This window comes from Argiope bruennichi, chromosome 10 (assembly GCF_947563725.1).
Source record: "Argiope bruennichi chromosome 10, qqArgBrue1.1, whole genome shotgun sequence".
Taxonomy (NCBI): Eukaryota; Metazoa; Arthropoda; class Arachnida; order Araneae; family Araneidae; genus Argiope; species Argiope bruennichi.
The window spans coordinates 100,417,323-100,438,259 of NC_079160.1; the positions used below are offsets into that span (position 1 = coordinate 100,417,323).

At 29.8% G+C, this 20,937-nt stretch overlaps 1 protein-coding gene across 3 annotated transcripts in view; it reads right to left on the reverse strand.

Annotated features, from left to right (window-relative positions):
* Positions 1-20,937, reverse strand: part of LOC129987636 (uncharacterized) — a 363,982-nt gene that overhangs the window by 138,392 nt on the left and 204,653 nt on the right. For all 3 annotated transcript variants that reach the window (XM_056095596.1, XM_056095597.1, XM_056095595.1), the window contains exon 4: positions 5,199-5,319. In XM_056095596.1, the coding sequence (XP_055951571.1) occupies positions 5,199-5,319 (121 nt within the window). The remainder of the gene's footprint in view (positions 1-5,198; positions 5,320-20,937) is intronic.

A 20,937-nucleotide genomic window follows, 5' to 3' on the forward strand; every position in this document is an offset into this window, starting at 1 on the left:
ATGATGAACTAATATTAATAAAGATGCATATTAAATATTTTTAATTATGAAACTAATTACTTTTCAATATATTTAGTTAACAATTTTGTTCTCTCATTAAACTTTTCGCTTGTAAAATATTATTACTACATTATTAAACACTTTTATGGCCTCATCTGTTAGATTCAAAGCTTGTTCTGACTGCTCTGTTTTCTTTACTGCCAAAATTACATGCATTTCGCAATTTGCTTTGGAAGACAGTTTTCGATTTGATTCAAATTAGAATCTATAAAACGCTTGAGGTATGTATGGATTCCACGAATTTTTGAATATGATTATAAAGTATTTCAATTCATAAGTTTTAAAATAGGATAATTCAAAGTAAAAATGAGTCTTTGGAATATATTTTTGCTGCTTTTGCTACTAATAAAGATTCACCTATCTATGTGTATTGATATTTTAAGCTCTATGTTTTACCTATAAGTACCACATTTGACCCATTCATTTCTTGGAGGAGGAAAATTTGCACCCTGGAGCATTATTTTAAATTTTAATTAGAAATTTATGTGAAACTAAAGTTAAGTTAGTTTAATTTTAGTTAACTAAAATTAAGCTGAATTTTGTCATCTTTCAACGATAATTTTCGAAAACATCATTGCACAAAAATAAATTTTGTACAGTTTCAAAATTACTTTTGATTCTTAATGATGTCAATTCAGTAAACGTGAAACATTTCCCTGAATTTTGGCAATTTTTAAACATATTTTGCTGCCGAATTACCAACAATCGATTACGTATACCGGATGATATTATATAATCATTGTCCTGAAATTCAAACCGTTTTCATTGTTTCATCAAATACTTAATCTCGTGATTTTCTTCCTTTGCTAGAAGCTCTGGACGAAGAATTCTGTCTAATATCTGTATAAACGTCATAAGAAATAAGAAAAAGAAGTTATAAAACTGAGAAATTTAGAAGATAGTTTATACTGAAAGTTACGGTTTAATAGCACTGTGATATCATAAGACATAATTCTATTAGAAAAGTTCATATTCACAATAAACGAAACATATGTTTCGTAATTATTTTAAAATATTACAGCATTAACTCCTGTTACAATTTGATGCTTGAAAATATTTTCTTCGGGGAACATGTACATTAAGTATGAGATGAATGCAATCATCAATTAATCTCATACATAATATGAGATTAATTGAGGATTGCACAAACAATATTTCTGGCCATGCAGCTGGTCGCCAAAGGCAGCTACTATTAACTTATGCAATAAAATGTGATTTGAGAGACTGCAGAAGATGAGTTATCATATTAACAAATATAATATTTATCGGAAACAATATACTAATTCGAACGCTTTCTAAAAAGATTGCTGCAGATCTGCTTTTTTGATGTCAAGAAAATATGTAAATTTTGTTTGTCTTATTCCAAGAAACTCTCATCCCCCCCCCACACACACAGATGGTTAAATAGTTTTTCCGTTCATTTAGATCAAAATATAATAAATATCTACCATTTTGTAGTCCGTTATTCTCCCATATTGTAAAAAAAGAACTAACTAAAGCATTTATCGTTCCAAATTTTGGCATAAAGTATTTGGTGAATCTCCATTTCGAATCCATTTAGAAATTCTGATGAATCTCTATTTGATCCATCGGAAACTCTACCATTTTACATAAAAACCATATATCAAAAAACATCGTGTTTTTGGAAAATATCTGTCGTATGTTTTTTTCTCTGAAATTTCTTATGGCATGAAATCAAGTATTTTGTATTCTTTTAGTATTAAAAGAGAAAGTATTGTAATGGTTTAAATATTTTACTTAGAAATTTCGAAAAACAGGCAAGTAGACATTCAGATATTATTCTATAAATGTGTTGTTCGAATGCAGGTAAGTCTGAAAAGCAGATTCTCCAAAATATCAGTGTCGAAATTTTGAATGAGGGAAATCATTTCTTTCTTTACAATAAGAAAAATCAGAAGGCATATTAAAAAGAACCTACACAGCTTTTTCCCATTAGGATATTTCGCAAGAAAAATTATGATTATTGCAGACTATGAAGAATTTTAGCACGTAATCTTCGTTTAAAAAAATAGTATAAATCCAAAGAATCAATTGCAGATTCATCAAAATCTCCCGATGGATTTAAAATGGAGGTTCGTTAAAATCTCCAAATGGATCCGAAATGGAGATTAAAATCTGCCAATGGATCCAAAATGGAGACTCACCAAAATCTTCCAATGAATCCAAAATGAAGATACCTATGAAGATTTTTAGCACGTAATCTTTGTAAAAAAAATAGTATATATCCAAAGAATCAAATGGAGATTCATCAAAATCTTCCGATGGATTTAAAATGGAGACTCATTAAATTCTCCAAATGGATCCGAAATGGAGATTCATTAAAATATTCCAATGGATCCAAAATGGAGACTCACCAAAATCTTCCAATGGATCCAAAATAGTGATTCACCAAATTCTTTGTATGCCAAATATTTGCAAGTCTTTCTCTTTTCATACTAAGTAAATGTGGAAGTACATTAAAAAGCACGTAACCAGCCTCATACCGGCAGTTAAACTACCCACAGTACAACTTAATTTGCCCATTAAATGACTATAACAGTCTTTCTTTAGTTACCAAACCTTCCATTCTATTTTACAGTCGCAGCACTGTAATTCTCCCAAGGTTCTATTTTGATAAGAACATAAAGCACGACGAGACAGAAGCCTGGCAACGGACCCTTTTATACTTTCCGCTCAAAAGCACACTCGAATCTGGGGCACCCTGCCGCGGATATTAAAACCATACTCCCCCCTTTAAAACTCTTCTCCCTCGAAACCCATTCTTTTTTTTATTTATTCTTTCCGTTTTTGTTCTCTTTCCCGCTCTCCCTTTTTTCGGTCCAGGAAGGATTTCATTCGTCCGTATTTCCTGCCATTTCTTCTGAGCGGTTTTAGGGCATGTTTCTACTTATATATCCAAACTGGAATCTTTGCATGTTTCATGTGTGTTCATGACTTGGTGCCTTTAGAAAAGAAGGGCTAGTATTATTCTGGAATTTTGCTTGTGATAGGTTTTATAAGGATAAAAGGAAAAAGCTCTACCAGTGAAAGTGAAATATTTAATTTAAAATGAAATAAAGTTATTCATGCTGGAGTGATGATTCATTGAAATGTTTAAAACGATAGCGGCGTCATTAAAGAGAAATTGATAAATAATTAGGGAATAAATAATCATCTTTTGGAAGGAAATTTTTTTATTAATTGATAATAGCTTATGTAATAATGGTTTTGGAAATCTCTATTATAAAACTATATCGTTGATGTATTTAGTCTATGCAATCGAAGCCTGGAATACTTGTATTTGAATTGAGTTGTTATCACCTTGACTATAATTTGTATTTTGCATCTGCTTAAAGTATAAATAAATTCTTTGCTTGTTTCAAACTATCGAGTTTTGCTCTAAAATGTGTTTTGAGAAAGTTCTAATTTATTCTTTTAAAAAGAAGACAACAGTTGAAACAGTATTCTTTACTGCTAGAAATTTATGATGAATATGCTCTAATGAGTTCCGTTGATGGTGATTTCAAAACACATGTCAAAAAGCATTTAAAAAGAAACGAATAATTTTAAGGTTGAAAAAATAAAAGCAATATAGAGAGAAATATTTTGTTAAAATAATCAGAATCGGATTAAGATGATATATTAATGCTAAATTAGCCGAAATTTGAGTTGATTTCCTGCATGTCAAAAAATTGAGTTTCGTTGATGATGATTTCAAAATACAGGTCAAAAAGTATTGAAAAATATCCAAATAATTCCCAAGTTGAACAAATAAATGGAAGCAGTATTGAAGGAAATATTTTGTTAGAATAATCGGAATCGGATTAGGATGTATTAATGCTAAATGATCCGAAATTTGAGTTGATTTCATGCAGGTTAAAAAATTGAGTCTCGTTGAAGAAGATTTCAAAATGCATGTCAAAAAGCACTAAAAAATCGTCGAATAACTTTCAAGTTAGAAAAACAAAAGCAAGATTGAGGGGAAAATGTTATTAAACATAACCAGAATTGGATTAAGACGATGCATAATTGCTAAAATATCTGATATAGCTCTGAAGGAAAAAAATATTGTTTTCCATCATGATAATGCTCACCTATATGCAGTGAGAATCGCCAAGAAAATTCGAGGCACACTTGAATGCATACCTAATTCGTGGCACACTTGAATGCATACCTAATTCGTGGCACACTTGAATGCATACCTAATTCGTGGCACACTTTGATGCATACTTAATTCGTGGCACACTTTGATGCATACCTAATTCGTGGCACACTTGAATGCATACCTAATTCGTGGCACACTTTGATGCATACCTAATTCGTGGCACACTTGAATGCATACCTAATTCGTGGCACACTTTGATCCATACCTAATTCGAGGCACACTTGAATGCATACCTAATTCGTGGCACACTTGAATGCATACCTAATTCGTGGCACACTTTGATGCATACTTAATTCGTGGCACACTTTGATGCATACCTAATTCGTGGCACACTTGAATGCATACCTAATTCGTGGCACACTTTGATGCATACCTAATTCGTGGCACACTTGAATGCATACCTAATTCGTGGCACACTTTGATCCATACCTAATTCGAGGCACACTTGAATGCATACCTAATTCGTGGCACACTTGAATGCATACCTAATTCGTGGCACCTTGAATGCATACCTAATTCGTGGCACACTTTGATGCATACCTAATTCGAGGCACACTTGAATGCATACCTAATTCGTGGCACACTTTGATGCATACATAATTCGAGGCACACCTAAATATACCAAATTCACAAGCTACTGTTGCTTTACATCAGCACTTACATCAATATATATAGGGTAGCTTATCCAGTGTTAGGTTAAACTCTAATGGTGATATTGAAAATTGGCTTTATGATTTTAAATAAGTGACAGGATCCTACATGTGAATTTATTTATTTGAATTATGAACATAATTGCTATTTACGTCAATAATGTTTTAATTGCACTATAACAGAAACAATATTAAGTGAAACAGTGAGATATCAGTGTTAAAAGATATGGATGCCTTTTATCATAGCACGATCAATCATTAGACACTCATCTACGTAATACATTTTGTGTTAAGAGGAAGAAAAACAATTATAGAGTACTCACATTTCCCAGCCTTGAAGAGCGGCCGACATCTGTCCCCACCGCAAAACATTTTCGGACTTCCGCTGCAGAAGCAATCGACGTCTGTTTTGCACGTTCGGCTCTGGAGTCGCAGGCACGTATTCTGTGAAAAAAAAACATACATATGAGAAATCAAATCTGCCAAAACCACCCATTTCTAAGAATAAATTAGGGTATGTAATCCTCACGCATAAAATACAACTAAATGTGTAAAATATATGTGCTTTCCTTTAACTGACGGATTAAAATTTCTATAGTTTATTGGTTGAATTCAGGCTGTATGGGGACATAAATTCGTTAAATAACTTCAAGATATCATACTTCAGTTTGATTTAATATGGAGGTTATCTAATACATCCCTTTACCCTCATCTTAATTTAGAAACGAAGCAGCTGTAGATATAAAAATAGTATGCAGATATAGTAAAGGCTACATTATAATGAAATGTATTACCATTTAGCTGCTAAGTGTGAAATCAGCGTTTCTATCTCGAAAATACTACAAGATGGAGAGAGAAAGCCGATTAAAAAGTGTTAAAGCTTTATTTATTTAGAACAAAAATATTTAGTGAGAATTATTAATAAGATAAAAATGATGAAAACGCATATTTGCTTATATGTGGTATTCAAAATTGTTGATGCTGAAATGTGTCAGAACAAAAATATTTATGAAAATGGTGTTACAACTTCTCTTTCAACTAAAATAAAATTTGGATCCTTGATCTATTATATTATGTAATACTCTAGCACAATAATCAATAATGCATCTTCAAAGATCCCGCAGAGTTACCGGTGAAATCTCATGCACATGCTTTCAAGATATCTCAACAAGAAAATGCCCACTGGGTTGAGATCAGGGCCATTAAAATTAGTAAACGACTCGGGTAGCACAGCACACCTCTTGGCTTCTTTTTGAATTCTTGCCAAAAGAGTGGCGATAATGTCGCCAATGTGGCAACCTAGATGGATTTTTTAAAATTTATTTTAATTTTATTTTTTATTATATTTATTTCATTTCATTTATTTTATTTTTATTAATATGTATTTATTATTTTTTATTATTTTATTATTATTTATTTATTATTTTTTATTATTTTATGATTATTTATTTATTTATTATATTTATTTTTTATTTATTTATTTGTTTTATTTATTTATTATATTTATTTTATTTTATTTATTATTATTTCTGGCCTTCAAGTATCGTTTTTTAATTGAAAAATAATAATAACAAATATTCAAATAGTAGTCAACTTGGCGAGATTTCAAATAAGTCGCCAAGAGGTGGGCCCATCTAGGATTTTACAAACCACTCTTCGAAACCACCACACTCGAATATTTATTGTTGGAATGTAATCACCAAATCTTACTTTAAGTTTGATGTCTTAAATATAAGAGCCTCTCATATTGGAATTAAATGTCTGCTCAAAAGATAAGATGGAATCACTGTGAAACTCGAGTTTTTCCATTGAAAAATCAATTTTAAATTACATATTTTTTTAAATTATAGGGGTTCAGAGGCCCGATAAGCATCCTCCCGTGTTAAAGTTCAGCCCTCCTAAACATTTTAAAATCTAAATAAAAGGCAAAGATGATATCCATTACCGCAGCGGTCTAATTGACTATTAGTCTACTAATGGTACGTCTATCCTATAAATATCTAAATATAGTAATAAACAGTTACATAATAAACGAGTCAGTTGCAGCTAGTTGTCTTTAATGACCAATTGGTTCTCTGGGATTAAAGAATGCTAAGAATTTAAATTTTTTTTGTGTTACTTGATTTTTATAATTTCCTTAGCAATTCTGATAGATCTGTAACTACTTCAAAGGCCTTACATTGTTCTGTTCATTGTTCTATGTATTCCTCTAAATTTATATCAAAATTTTATGCACCCGAGTTTATCAAAGGAAAGAGCAGCTGTTGTTAAAAGTTGAGTTCACTTAAAAAATTTTCGCCACTGTTGGATTCTGAAATCAAACCTTAGTTAAAAAAACAATAACATTCCCCTAAAACCTACTGAACATAAAAATAAAAAGCCGAATCTTCATATTTGGTCCATCAACAGTTTCCAAAGATCAGGATGAAATTTTATTAGTAACAATAAAAACGATGCAAGTCTCACTTCAACAATGAAGCATATTGCTGTAATATATGCTTAAAATATTTTTAAAAAAATGAATTAAAGGTTGAAAAAAGTTTTATGGTAAGATATTTGTATCTGTGCAAAGATATTTTTTTGAATTTTAAGAGGATGCAAAAATTATTTTTGTGTATATTATTTTCTCGGTGTTATTGCGGAAAAGTGCCAAACCTAGCTATAATTTTAATTTATTAATATTACAATTAAAATTTCAAAACAATATCTACGATGTGTGCATTTATACCTTTTAACATATATCCTAGCGAAATTTGATTGCATTAGATGAAAATGCCTGCTTTGCAGAATTGATCAGACACATATTCATCTTTATTATTATTGAAGATAAGATTGGGGCCGGCGTCGTGGCTTAGTGGTAGCGTGTCTTCCCCGTAATCTGGGCATCCTGGGTTCGAGTCCTGGTCGGCATGGATGTTCTTCTCTTGTGTTCCATCTTTGAAGTGTGCGAATGAGCACCCCCCCCCCATGTAAAAATGGGTTGTGCAAGCGAATGTGTGTGTGTGTGTCATCTACATTTGAGCGAGAAGTCAGACTTCTGCCCCAGGGTGCTCAGGGGTCCTTACCCACAGCAGCTACTACATCCCCTTTCCGTGGTAACGCGGACTACGACATCATGAAAAAATAAGATTGGATATTCAAAGAGCTGTAGGCGCCTGATAATGAAGTTGAAATAAGAGTGTTTCAGAAACGTTGTTTAATATCACATCAAAGGTATCTAGAAATAAATAGCTCTGTCAGAAAATGATATACTTTCGACGATATACCATGTCAAAAGAAGGAACCGAGGTATTCAAACACGCATGGTAAACACTTGCCGAATAAAAAAAAAAGCAACGATGTTTGAAGAAACGACAAACAAAGGAATATTTGAGCTTTCTTTTCCCCCTCACTCCTTCTTTTGATAAAATGGAATAAAAATCATCCTAGTTGCCTTGTATTTTCTTTTCTATCTCTAGTTTTTCGTCTTCCATCAAATGCATACTTCTTATCCAAAGACTCACATAAAACAAATACTCAAAATAAGACCCAATAGCGCAAATCGAGCATTTTTAGGTCTGGTCTTTAAATCTTCATTTCTTGTTCCTTGCGAAACTCTGCTCTTTCAAAGGAAGGAAAAGAAGAAGAAAAAAAAAAGAATCTTCACAAAAATGCCACGGTAAGAAGACGGGAAAAAGATTCTTGCATATTTTTTATTTTTATTGTTATTATTTTAAATATTCCCGTTTTTAAGAGGATTTCCTTTCCTTTTTTTTTACCCTTGCGCTTTTTCGTCAAACAATTACTTTCCCGTACGTTGATGCAAATCCTCTCGTTCCAAAACTGCTGGAAAAAAAAGTCGTTAAAAAAAAAAGAAAAAGAGAAATGGCGCGAATTTTTGGGAAAGAAAGAAATGATAATGAGTTTTAAACAATTTTTTTTTGTTTTCTTTTTTCTTTTACTTCCAAATTAAAGAAACACAATGCTTCCGTGTTCGTTTTAAAACTGCCCGCCGCTGTGAAAGTTTGATGAAATTGTTTATGTAAATAATTAAATATTCTCTAGGAAGAAATATTTAATATTTCCACAGAGGAATTTATACGTAAATAAATGAAAAAAATCAGGAAAGTGTTTGCTTGTAGGGTAGAATCGGGAGGAATATTTTAATGACATTCAACTAAACATAAGAAAAATAGGAGTTAAATGTTGATGAATATAACAAACAGGCAATAAACAAGTTTTAGAAAAATTTAATAATAAAATATTGTCTCGTTAAAAATATTTAACATTCTTTTAAAAATAATTTCGGAACAAATAAACAAACAGTTTGTGAATTAGCTGTAAGAGAAATATTTTGGTGAAAGCCAGTTTAAACAAAAATAAATCTGATAGTATGTGTCGGTGAAAATACTAAATAACAGTAAAAGAGCTGTTCTCTCTTTTTTTTTTATCTGTCAAAAATTTATTTTCATTTCTGAAGATGCATCCGTTTAACAAATATACTTTTACTTTCATCACAAATTTATTGTATCGCATGCATTCGTTTCATTTTACTTTATTTCAATAAAATTACATTATTATTAAAGTACTTGGCTAAGTTAGTGTTAATTAAATTTAAATAAGCAATATGGTACCTTCAATCATTCCAAATAAATTCGAGTAAAATTTGGAATCAAAGAATTATGTTTACGAAATGTACAAATTCGAGTATTCAAGTTGGCGTTCATTGAAGCTAAAGGAGCAACTTGATACTTAACAACTACTCCAAATAAATTCGAGTAAAATTAGGAATCATAAAATTATTTTTACTATATGACCGGCTGTTTTTTTATTGTTGATATTAATTAAATTTAAAGAAGTAGCATGATACCTATAAACCACTCCAAATAAATTCGAGTGAAATTCGGAATCAAAGAATTATTTTTACTGCATATTCAGACGTTCATTTTAAAGTTGGTGTTTATTAAATTTAAAGAAGTAGCGTGATACCTATAAACCACTCTAATTAAATTGGAGCAAAATTCGGAATCAAAGAATTACTTTTACTGCATGTTCGGATGCTCTTTTTAAAGTTGGTGTTAGTTGAATTTAAAGATACAACGTGATGCTTACTCAACCATTCCAAATAAATTCAAATAAAATTTGGAATCAAAGAATTCGTTTTACTATAAGTTCACGTGCCCATTTTAAAGTTGGTGTTAATTAAAGAAGCAGCATGATACCTATCAATCCCTCCAAAAAATTTCGAGCAAAATTTGGAATCAAAGATTTATTTTCTCTAAATGTACATGTTTAAGTTTTCTTTTTCATGTTGGCGTTCATTAAAGAAACTATGTGATGTCCAAGAACTCGTCCAAATAAATTCGAGTAAAATTTGGAATCAAGGAATTAGTTTTACTATAAGTTCACGTGCCATTTTAAAGTCGGTGTTAATTAAAGAAGCAACATGATACATATGAACCCCTCCAAAAAATTTCGAGCAAAATTTGGAATCAAAGATTTATTTTCTCTAAATGTACATGTTTAAGTTTTCTTTTTCATGTGATGCCTAAGAACAACTCCAAATAAATTGGAGTAAAATTTGGTATAAAAAATCATTTACATATTCGGTCATTCTTTTTCAAGATGACTTTCTTTGACTCTAAAGGAACAACGTGATACCTATCAACTGCTCCAAATAAATTCGAGTTAAATACGGAATCAAAGAATTCTTTACTAAATATACATTTCATATTATTTGATACTAGTTTGCACCTGAACTTTGGTACCGAGATCTAGAATTGTATCGTCAGAAGAATAAAATATTAGGGACAGAAGCTCCAGGCGGCGATTCTTTCTGGGTCGATTTTCAAAAACGTATAAAAGAAGCTTTGTTGGGGTGTGCGTGGTCTGGAACAATCGCCGTGAATGAGCCCTGAAAACAATGGCAACTAATTCGGAGGAAACTCCAGGCGTCCGCTGTAGCGTTTATTTTGAGCGTGAGCGTAATAAATTGAATGAAGCTACGCCCACGCTCCGCAATTAGAGATTCGTCCCAATTGACACCACGCCCCGGATAATTAACGACTTTTCCTCTAATTCAGCAACGCGGAAAATTGGAAGGGAGCATCTCACAGACGCATTTCCTGTCAGCATCAATGTACTTTTCCAGAACACATAGCCACCAGGCACTTTTGGAAGGTTAGGTTTGTCTCACTCTCCGCTGTTCTGATTTGTAAATATGAATTCTGTTAAATGAAACCGCATGTAGCAGAAAAAAGTAATACAATGTATCGCTACTATTACATCAAAAGGTTGTATGTATCAATTGACAAACATCTTTTGTGACAAAGCATTTGTATAAATTTGTTTCCGTTCTTAAATTGTGAAATGCCAGTTTCTATATGAAGTTACAAATTGTCGTTTGTCGTTAGTGACTGTGGGATCTTTTGATATAAGACATTTTGATATATGAAACAGCATATACAGATATGAAACAGTATATACAGATATGAAACAGTATATACAGGATTATGCTTCATATAATCCGTTTATATTGCAAATATTTTTTACATGCATTTATATTGACTATTATATTAGACATTGAAAGCTAGAATGGATTAAGTTCCCCATTTTTTATTAATTGAATAAATCATCATACTGAAATGGAAAAATAATTCAGAGTAAACAGATAGTTTTACTGTTAGGTCTGCTCAACAGGTCGCTTTCATTTTTAATGAAATATGAAATTTGCCTATGATAAAGAAAATGACTTATGACATATGAATATTATGATTATTACTTAGAATATTATGACTTATGCATTATGATTTGATCTCAGTTATCTATATTTCTTTTCCAAAATAATAATTAATCCAATTTTATTTTTTCTTTCAAATTTCTTTTCAGTCGAACGTTATTTTGTTTTTCAAAAATTCATGTCATGTAACCTTCATGTCATGCTCGTGTAGTTATTATGTCATGTAAAAATTTATGTCAAAAAATACAAATGATGTAGCCTTAATGGAAGAACATTTTGTCTTCTGCAGTACATACCATTTACTTTTCGGCATTTTAATTTTCAAAAAAATTTATAAGTGAAAGAAAAGAGGCTATTTCAGGGCGTGTACAATAAAATATGCATATAGATGTTGGATGTCACGTGAGTATGACGTTCAAATGAGTTGTAGTTCTTGAATAGACATTTAAAAGTATAATTATAGCTTTTAATTTTTGAAACTAAAAATTTTTGCCAATATTGTCAAAAAGAGATTAACCGTATTTTTAAATCATCTTTTCACATGAAAGGAAAGTCTCATGTTCTTGAAAACAGTTTAATTTTATTGTCGTTTCTTACAGGAACTTCAAACGTGATGTTACGGTACAGACAATAATTGTGAACCATGATTAGGCGACAAGGCCGACATCTAAATTGGTATATCGTTCTAAAAAAATCACATCAAATCATTGTAATGACAAAGAAACTACAAGGAAACAGTTAAAGGTATAACATAAGCTTCAAATTTGTTAAATCATTCATAATATACATTGTACATTAAAATGTCAAAATGTCAGCGTGAAAATGATTATGCTGGTTAATAATTTAATGCAAAATTGTCTAAAACTTGAAATAACGGCATTTATAAATAACATTCATAATATCATAAAAAAGAAGCAGAAGAAATAATTATAAAAGCGTTAAGTTGATTAATTTGATACCATTCTAAATTTTCATTATTTTATATGTTATCACAAAAATAAATTTAATTTTTAATACATATTTTACTTAACTATTTAAAAAAAGCAAGTTCTGTTTAATATTTTAAGAAAATGTTTCGGTCATAATAAGGGAGTAAAAAGAAACTTAAAATGAAACTTAAGGAATACACCTAATATTCAAAAGATAATTCCTGCTCTTTTGCTGAAAAAATTTTAAGCATTTAGATGTTATGTATTTCATCAAATTATATGCTATTATTACTGAAAGGGGGATTCTGAACATATAAAAAGTCAAAGAAAAATTGAAATGCGGTTTGAATATAAAAATTGCAAATAAGGCATTTTTCGTTCTTCGTCAAACAAAATTCTTAAAGTACGTTTCAAGCATTATACGCTCATTATAAAGCCTTTAAAGAAAAAGGATAAGTATTTTTTGATAGCTTTACAATGCAAAATATGTAATGTTTGTTGGAGATAATGACAACAAAAAAATAACCCTATAACAATCCTCAGGCGCAGCGAAGCATTATAATTTTTTTATTATATAAATTTATAACATAGTTACATACAAGTTATATAAATGTATGACAAATTGTATGCATAAAATATACCATATTTATAAAAATACAACCGTAAAAAAGGAATGTATAATAAATAACAGTAAAAAATAGTTATATATGACGTTATTACATTTATTATAGTGGAAAAACTAATTTGTAATGAAATTTTATAGAATACGAGTTTCAAAATGGGTGTAGCCATGCTTTATTTGAAATGGTAAAAAGAAACGTGAATTCTAAGTAAAAATATAGATAAGATAAACAAAACAGAATATTTTTTTCTTGAACATCGTATCCTCATCCAGTGTTACACAAGGAATGCCTTTTAAATTCAAAATGACAGGGTATAATTGAGGAGTAAAACATATGAATTATTTCATTAATCCGTGCTATTTAATGCATTTAATTTTTTAAAAATTAAATTTGCCTTTTCTAATCAGGTTCATTATTTGTTCAGTTTTTTTGAAAAGATGTATTTCTAATAACTCTTACTAATAATCCTTTTGAAAGGATATCCTTGTTAACCAATATCGACGGTTGTGCAGTTATTTTAAAAGAATATCTTTATAAATCAGTATTCTCATTCATTTAGTTATATTAAAAGTAATACTTTTTTATTCAATTTTATCACTTGTTCAGCAAATTTCTTTCTTTATTAAATCATATCTTTATTAATCAAAATGGTCGCTCATTATTTTTAAAAGGCTGATTTTATTAATAATCGCTTTTACATTGTCATTTTCATAGGATGTCTATATAAAACACATTATGCTCATTTATTTTTCTAAAATCGAATCATCTCTCTTTTTTCTCTCTCTCTCACTAACACACGTACGCACACACATCATAATTAGAAAAATGATGGGAATAATTTCCCATAATCTTTAATAAAAGTGTTATCTCTTTTGCCTTCGCATTAAATTGTTGTTATTGTTTCTTTTGGCACTTGCCATGGACAAGCCAGCTTTTACGAAGATAGCGATTTTAAGCCGGTGGGGGAGCGTCTCTTGTTTTTATAGTAGCGCCAACTATGGCCAAGAGTACTACTTTCCTACTCACGCATCACTCATTCGCTTGCACAACCCCTTTTTACAGGAGGGCACATTCACACATCTCACAGATAGAATGTTCTGGAGAAACCCTTCCTGTGAGGTTTTGTCTAGTCTACGGATTGAAAGTAATTTGATTGTTGTTGTTTCTAACGACACTCGCAAGCTCACTGACGAAATCAGCGATTTTAAGCCGAGGGTGCGTCTCTTGTTTTTTAGTAAAGCCAACTAGGGCCAAGAGTATGTCTCAGCTATTCACGAATCACATTCACTTGCACAGCCCTTTTTTACAGGTGGGGGGGGGCACATCTCACAGGCAGAGCAGATGAAGAACAACCATGCCCGAACCGGGACTCGAACCCAGGACGCCCAGATCGAGGGGAAGACTCTCTACCCCTATGCCAGGACACCGGCTCGTCATGTTGTAGACATAGGAGACGATCATGAATGCTATGTGAGCTCAGATTTTTTTTATTTTTAGATTTCCGCACTTGAGAATTGTATGATTAATATCGCCAGACAGAAAAATAAAGGAACATAATATGTTTTATATAAACATTCTATGAAAATGACAATGTAAAAAATCATATACATATTTTGAAAGTCTACTTTATTAAACTAAATTCTTTTTCAAACTAAAAACTGACAGAAAATTGAAACTATAGCAACACTATCACATGCATTTCATTTATCCAATTAGTTACATTTTTGAGTTGTCGTGTCAACTTACATAATTGTAAGTACAAACTGATGGATGATCAAGCCTTTAATAAATTTGATTCGAAGTCTATTAAGTTAGTGCATCAAATCTGACTTATAGAAATTGTGTTTTTGACTTCTCACGCTTATATTCATATAAAAGTGCAAATCGACTGACTGCGAAAAATATAACGGATTTGATTTTAAATTTGAGAACGAGGGGGGATCCTAGCACAGCCCACCTCTTGGCGTCTTTTTGAATTCTCGCCAAACGTGTGGCGATAACGTCGCCAATGTGGCAACCTAGACAGATTTTTTTATTTATTTTTATTTAATTTAATTTAATTTTTATTATTATTTATTTATTATTTTATTTTATTATTTATTCATTTATTATATTTTATTTATTATTATTTCTGGCCTTCAAGTATCGTTTTTTAATTGAAAAATAATAATAATAACAAATATTCAATTAGTAGTCAACTTGGCGAGATTTCAAATAAGTCGCCAAGAGGTGGGCCCATCTAGGATTTTACCGAGAACGAATTTACTTTCAAATTTTTATCTTTCAATTTTGCAACTTTTCATGTTCATCGCGCCTCCTTATACTCGAATACTGGCCAGGCAGCCTTCCTCTGAACGAATTTCATTCAAGATTTGACAGAAACCTTAAAACTTTGGTGTTAGAGACTGCACACCAAATTTCATACATTTAGCTCAAAATGTTTTTTATTCCCGAGTTAATCGATTGATATAATTCTAAGAATCTGTTTTCCACACTCAGGGTGGTATGAAACGTAAAGATACGCTAAAACTCCGAATTAGAATTTTTTTGACGCCAATAATAATTTTCCTTTATAGATTTCGAATTAACAGAAATGATGTAACGGAAATTTTCAAAGTGTTCATATTGACATACGGCACTGTGGCCTGTATATGGGAAAGAAAATGATTACCTAAACACACACAAAATCTCGACTTCTGACATGAAGGAAAACAAGTGACATTCAGCTTTCCGGATATCCTGCGCTTGATGGAATTCTGAGGAGAGATCAGAGAATTCCTGGAAAAAGAATGCTCTCCGATGGCACAAAAGCATCCAATCGTCAAGAGGGAGGGGGATAGAGAGGGCTAACGTAGGAGATTTAAAAGAAAGCTGTCCACTCTTAATTGGATTTGTATTCCTGTTATATCTGGACATGTCGTCATGGTTACTCCAGGAAATGGCTGTTCTTAAAATATGCCAGAGTTTCAAAATAGAAAAATAAATCTCGTAAATCCCCTTCTGTTGTTTGTTTTTTGTGGTTCCAGAAGAAACTTACGGAATGCTTTTTTAACGGGCAATTAAGGTAAGTAGATCTTAGAGGCAATTTGTTCTAGACTGGGTTTTGAAGTAAGATCATTTTGAAAAAAAAGTATTTATTTGTTGACAATGAAAGTAGGGATAAGATTTTAAAAAACAAGAAAAAAATTTAGTTCAGAGATAAAAAATTTATCATTAAAATTTCTCTCTAATTGGCAAACTACAAAAAATTCTTTTATGCCATGGAAGATAACATGAAAGAATAATTTAATGCCAGAAGCCGAAAATGAAACTACAAATATAGATAAAAAAAGAAACAGATGATACAAATCTATCAAGACAATATTTCTTACAATTAATACTCCGGTAAAGAGAAATTTTTCATAAATGAAAATTTCAGTTAAAAATCTCAGCTCCAGTCTAGCCGAATCGTATGTAAAAGTTCATTAAATAAAAAATATAACTAGAATCTTCATTAAAATTATACGATAAAATTCATCATAACAAACCATGAGAAGAATATAACTTTCGCTGCGATATGAAGCTTTAAGTTAAAACTGTTTCTTAAGACTAGATAAAATATTATTAAGAATTTTTAATGTTGCTTTCCTGAGCATTTACATTCAAGATAAGGAAGAGAGAGAGTGTGTGTGTGTGTGTTTATGTCTGATCAATGGCCTACATGCTATAGCGACTAACTTAACAACTTGGGCACGAATTTGGTAATTCTAGCTACGAAAATCTTGGGGATAGCTCTATCAAGACTCGAGTTCCAAAGTAAAGTGTAGACTATTCTATGCCCTGTCAAGGAAGTAGAGTCAAGGGACTTAAGTTCTCTCTCAGTGCTTTGTGCCATTGTGGTTCTTAATAAAGGTTTTCTGCTTGTGTATAGTTGATTTCTGCAAGTTTAGTTTTGTGTATGCTCTGTTTGCATTTTTTATCATTTAAAATTTAAAAATGTTTTAACGGGTAAAAAGAAACACAAACTGTTTTCGTGCAGAATAAAGCATCTTTATCCATTAGTCTGTTAACACCATTTGGACAGAATTTTCGGTAGTAACAACAGGCTATGCATGTATCGCCTCAGATAATAAATAATTAGAATATGAAAGAAAGCTAAAGTTTGTAACTTTTTTGTGTCTATATTTTTGTTACTTTTGTTTCCTCTTATCGAGTAGAACAAGTCGTTATACGTTATTAAACTTCTTGGATTTTTCGTTATACACCCACTGGATTTAAATTTTTAGAATAAAAATTCAGAAAAAAACTATTAAAAAGTTTAATAAAACGAATTGGCAGCATTGGATGGCTAAAATTTGAATTTTAAGATTATTTAAAAATATTTTATGAACAAAAACATGCTTTGAAGTTATGAAGGAAAGGCTTTAAAATTTCGATTACCTAAAATTTTGAAAGAATTCTTCAAAGGGTTCGTAGATTTCTCGTAGATTTTCATATTTATGTAAATATGATAACTAAGGAACAGAATACAGAAAAACTAAAGAACAGAATAGTACAGATATATAAAAATCAATCCTTTTTTAAGTATTCCAAATTGTAGATTATAATACAAATTCGATTTCTCTCTAAGACAAGCGATTTTCTTGAAAAGAAATGCAGTAAAAGCAAAATGTAATTCGAGTCTCTTGTCCAAAACATCATATCAAGAAAATGTTTTAATTTCCTGATATGATGAAAGGATGGATGAATATCAGGAAATATGATCAGGACATAAGGCTGAATACATGATACCGATGATTTAAGCAGCCCATTCATTTATCTGACTTGATTGCTTCAATCATTGCATTCTGTATGCAACAGGTTTTTTTTTGTATTACGCAATTTTCTAAAAAAACATATCAATCTGTAAAGATTATCAACCTAACGAGAATTGAAGTCAAAAATTTGCCTTGTATTCAATGCTCAAAGAAAGCAGTTTCTTTACTATAATATAAACAATACAAAATCACGTGGCTGAAATATGTAATTAAAAAATGACGAATTTTTTTATAACAGTAAAAAGAATGATTCCAAATTGTGTTAAAATTTTTTATTTTTATTTTAGGTGTACGTACACACTTAAAACTTTGAAAATCGTTCAAAATATGGAATATATTTTATTGCTCCAAAATGTTCTCTGATTCTTTAGTTTTCAAACGATACCAAGGTGTTGTCAATATTCGGAAAATTTCTCGAGTTATAATTATTTATCTTGAGGTAATTTTACTAAAAACTCTAGTTTCGGTGTTTTTTAAACTCATTTTATGAAGAATGATATTTTCCCACATGTTGCTTCATTCGAACAATCATAACTCAGCAAGAAATGAACCAAATACAGTTATTTATGTATCAAAATAATCTGTATGAAATAGCGGATGTTTTGTGCTTCAATCAAAGTTACTTTTATTGAAATAAATTTTTAATAGCTATTTAAAAGTTAAAATTACAGAAAAAATCTCGCTTATTCTATTCATCGTTGATGAAAAAATTGTAAAAAAAAAACTATATATTTTTATAACTTGATTGAGACAGAAAACAGAAAGACAAATATTAGGCATCATTTCCAACTAGAATTGTGTGTCTATATAATTTAGAATTTAAGATATCATGTTTTAAAAAATATGCTAATTAGCTCATTAAATATTATTTAATTAATTAATAATTAGTGTAATAAGGTTTTTCCCACTGAAATGAGTTTAAACATACATTGATGACCAACTGTGAAAAACTGGATTTTTAAAGTTAAAATTAAAAAAAAAAAAAATCTTTTAGTGTTTACGTGCACCATAATGAGATGTAAAAATATTATTTGTCATTTATGCCATTTAATGTTTTGTTAATTAGAAATTGATTGAAAATTTTAAAAGAACATTTCTCAATGATTATTTACTATCAAAGAAGAAGTTACTTAACAAATTTAGTAGTTGTGCTCCAATAGTTTGTTCTTCAGAATATTTCATTTTACGCTTCATAAATTAGGTTTTATGATGTTCATAGTCAATATTTCATTATCACGTTAAAAAAAATTCTCATTCTATTAAACACACAAGAAGATGACAGAAAATTCCGTTAGTTATGAATATTTCAACCGTCAGTTAAAAGCTACATCATCTGGTATGTAAAAAAGAATATTTTGATGTAAAATTAATTTATTAATTAATATATAATCTTCACAGTATTAACAGAAGGAATCCTTTCCAAATAGATTTCATGCTCTAATGGTACAGAAAATGCAGAGTTAAAAATGTAATTCTACTTTCAACATGGAAAGCTGTAACTAAAAATAAACTCATTCCAGTAGAATGCTGTCTATGTCAGCGATAAAACTCCAGGCTGTTTGAACAGAGCGAAAGATCATTTATTAACTGCTATAGAAGTTGAGACACTTGTTGGATATCAAATATTTTCAATCGAATTTCAGCCTATCAGTTCTATCTGAAATGTGAAAGATAAACCCTGGATATGAAGTTTATTTAGGTAGATTTCCAAGTCCTTTTAAAAGAAGTAAAGTAAGCGTCGTGAATTAGTTTCTGTCAAATCTATTTGCGGAGCTTCAGGAATTGAGAATCAATTCTATATGTTTGAATTGCATTACGGAAGAAAAATCTTAAAAGATAATTAAAATCATTCAACCGAATTTAAATAGATTGATCTCTAGGAAATCAGTAGTTTTATCCTATATTAGGCAGTGTTAAGAAAAAATTACCATTTATTAAATAGAAAATTTAAAAATGCGTATTTGAATAATTTTGAAATAGATAATAATATTTGAATAATTTTGAAACAGATAATAATAGTTGAATAATTTTGAAATAGATAATAATATTTGAATAATTTTGAAACAGATAATAATAGTTGAATAATTTTGAAATAGATAATAATATTTGAATAATTTTGAAACAGATAATAATAGTTGAATAATTTTGAAATAGATAATAATATTTGACTAATTTTGAAATAGATAATAATATTTGAATAATTTTGAAACAGATAATAATAGTTAAATAATTTTGAAACAGATAATAATATTTGAATAATTTTGAAACCGATAATAATATTTGAATAATTTTGAAACAGATAATAATAGTTGAATAATTTTGAAACAGATAATAACATTTGAATAATTTTGAAATAGATAATAATATTTGAATAATTTTGAAACAGATAATAACATTTGAATAATTTTGAAATAGATAATAATATTTGAATAATTTTGAGATAGATAATAATATCTGAATAATTTTGAAACAGATAATAATAATTGAATAATTTTGGGATAGATAATAATAATTGAATAATTTTGGGATAGATAATAATATCTGAATAATTTTGAAATAGATAATAATATTTAAATAATTTTGGAATAGATAATAATATTTGAATAATTTTGAGATAGATAATAATATCTGAATAATTTTGAAACAGATAATAATAATTGGATAATTTTGAGATAGATAATAATATCTGAATAATTTTGAAACAGATAAAAATAATTGAATAATTTTGAGATAGATAATAATATTTGAATAATTTTGAAATAGATAATAATATTTGAATAATTTTGTGAAATATATATATAAAATTGAATAATAGTTTTAAAAAATATTATTTCATAGAAATTTCATGGTCTTATATTATAAAATTCAAGATATTTAAAGTAGATCGAAAATATATTGAAAATGAAATTCATATTTTTGTATCCTACTTCTTGATGTGATTTTTACATCCTGTCATCATGTACGGCAAACAAAAAACTTAACAACTTTTAAAATAA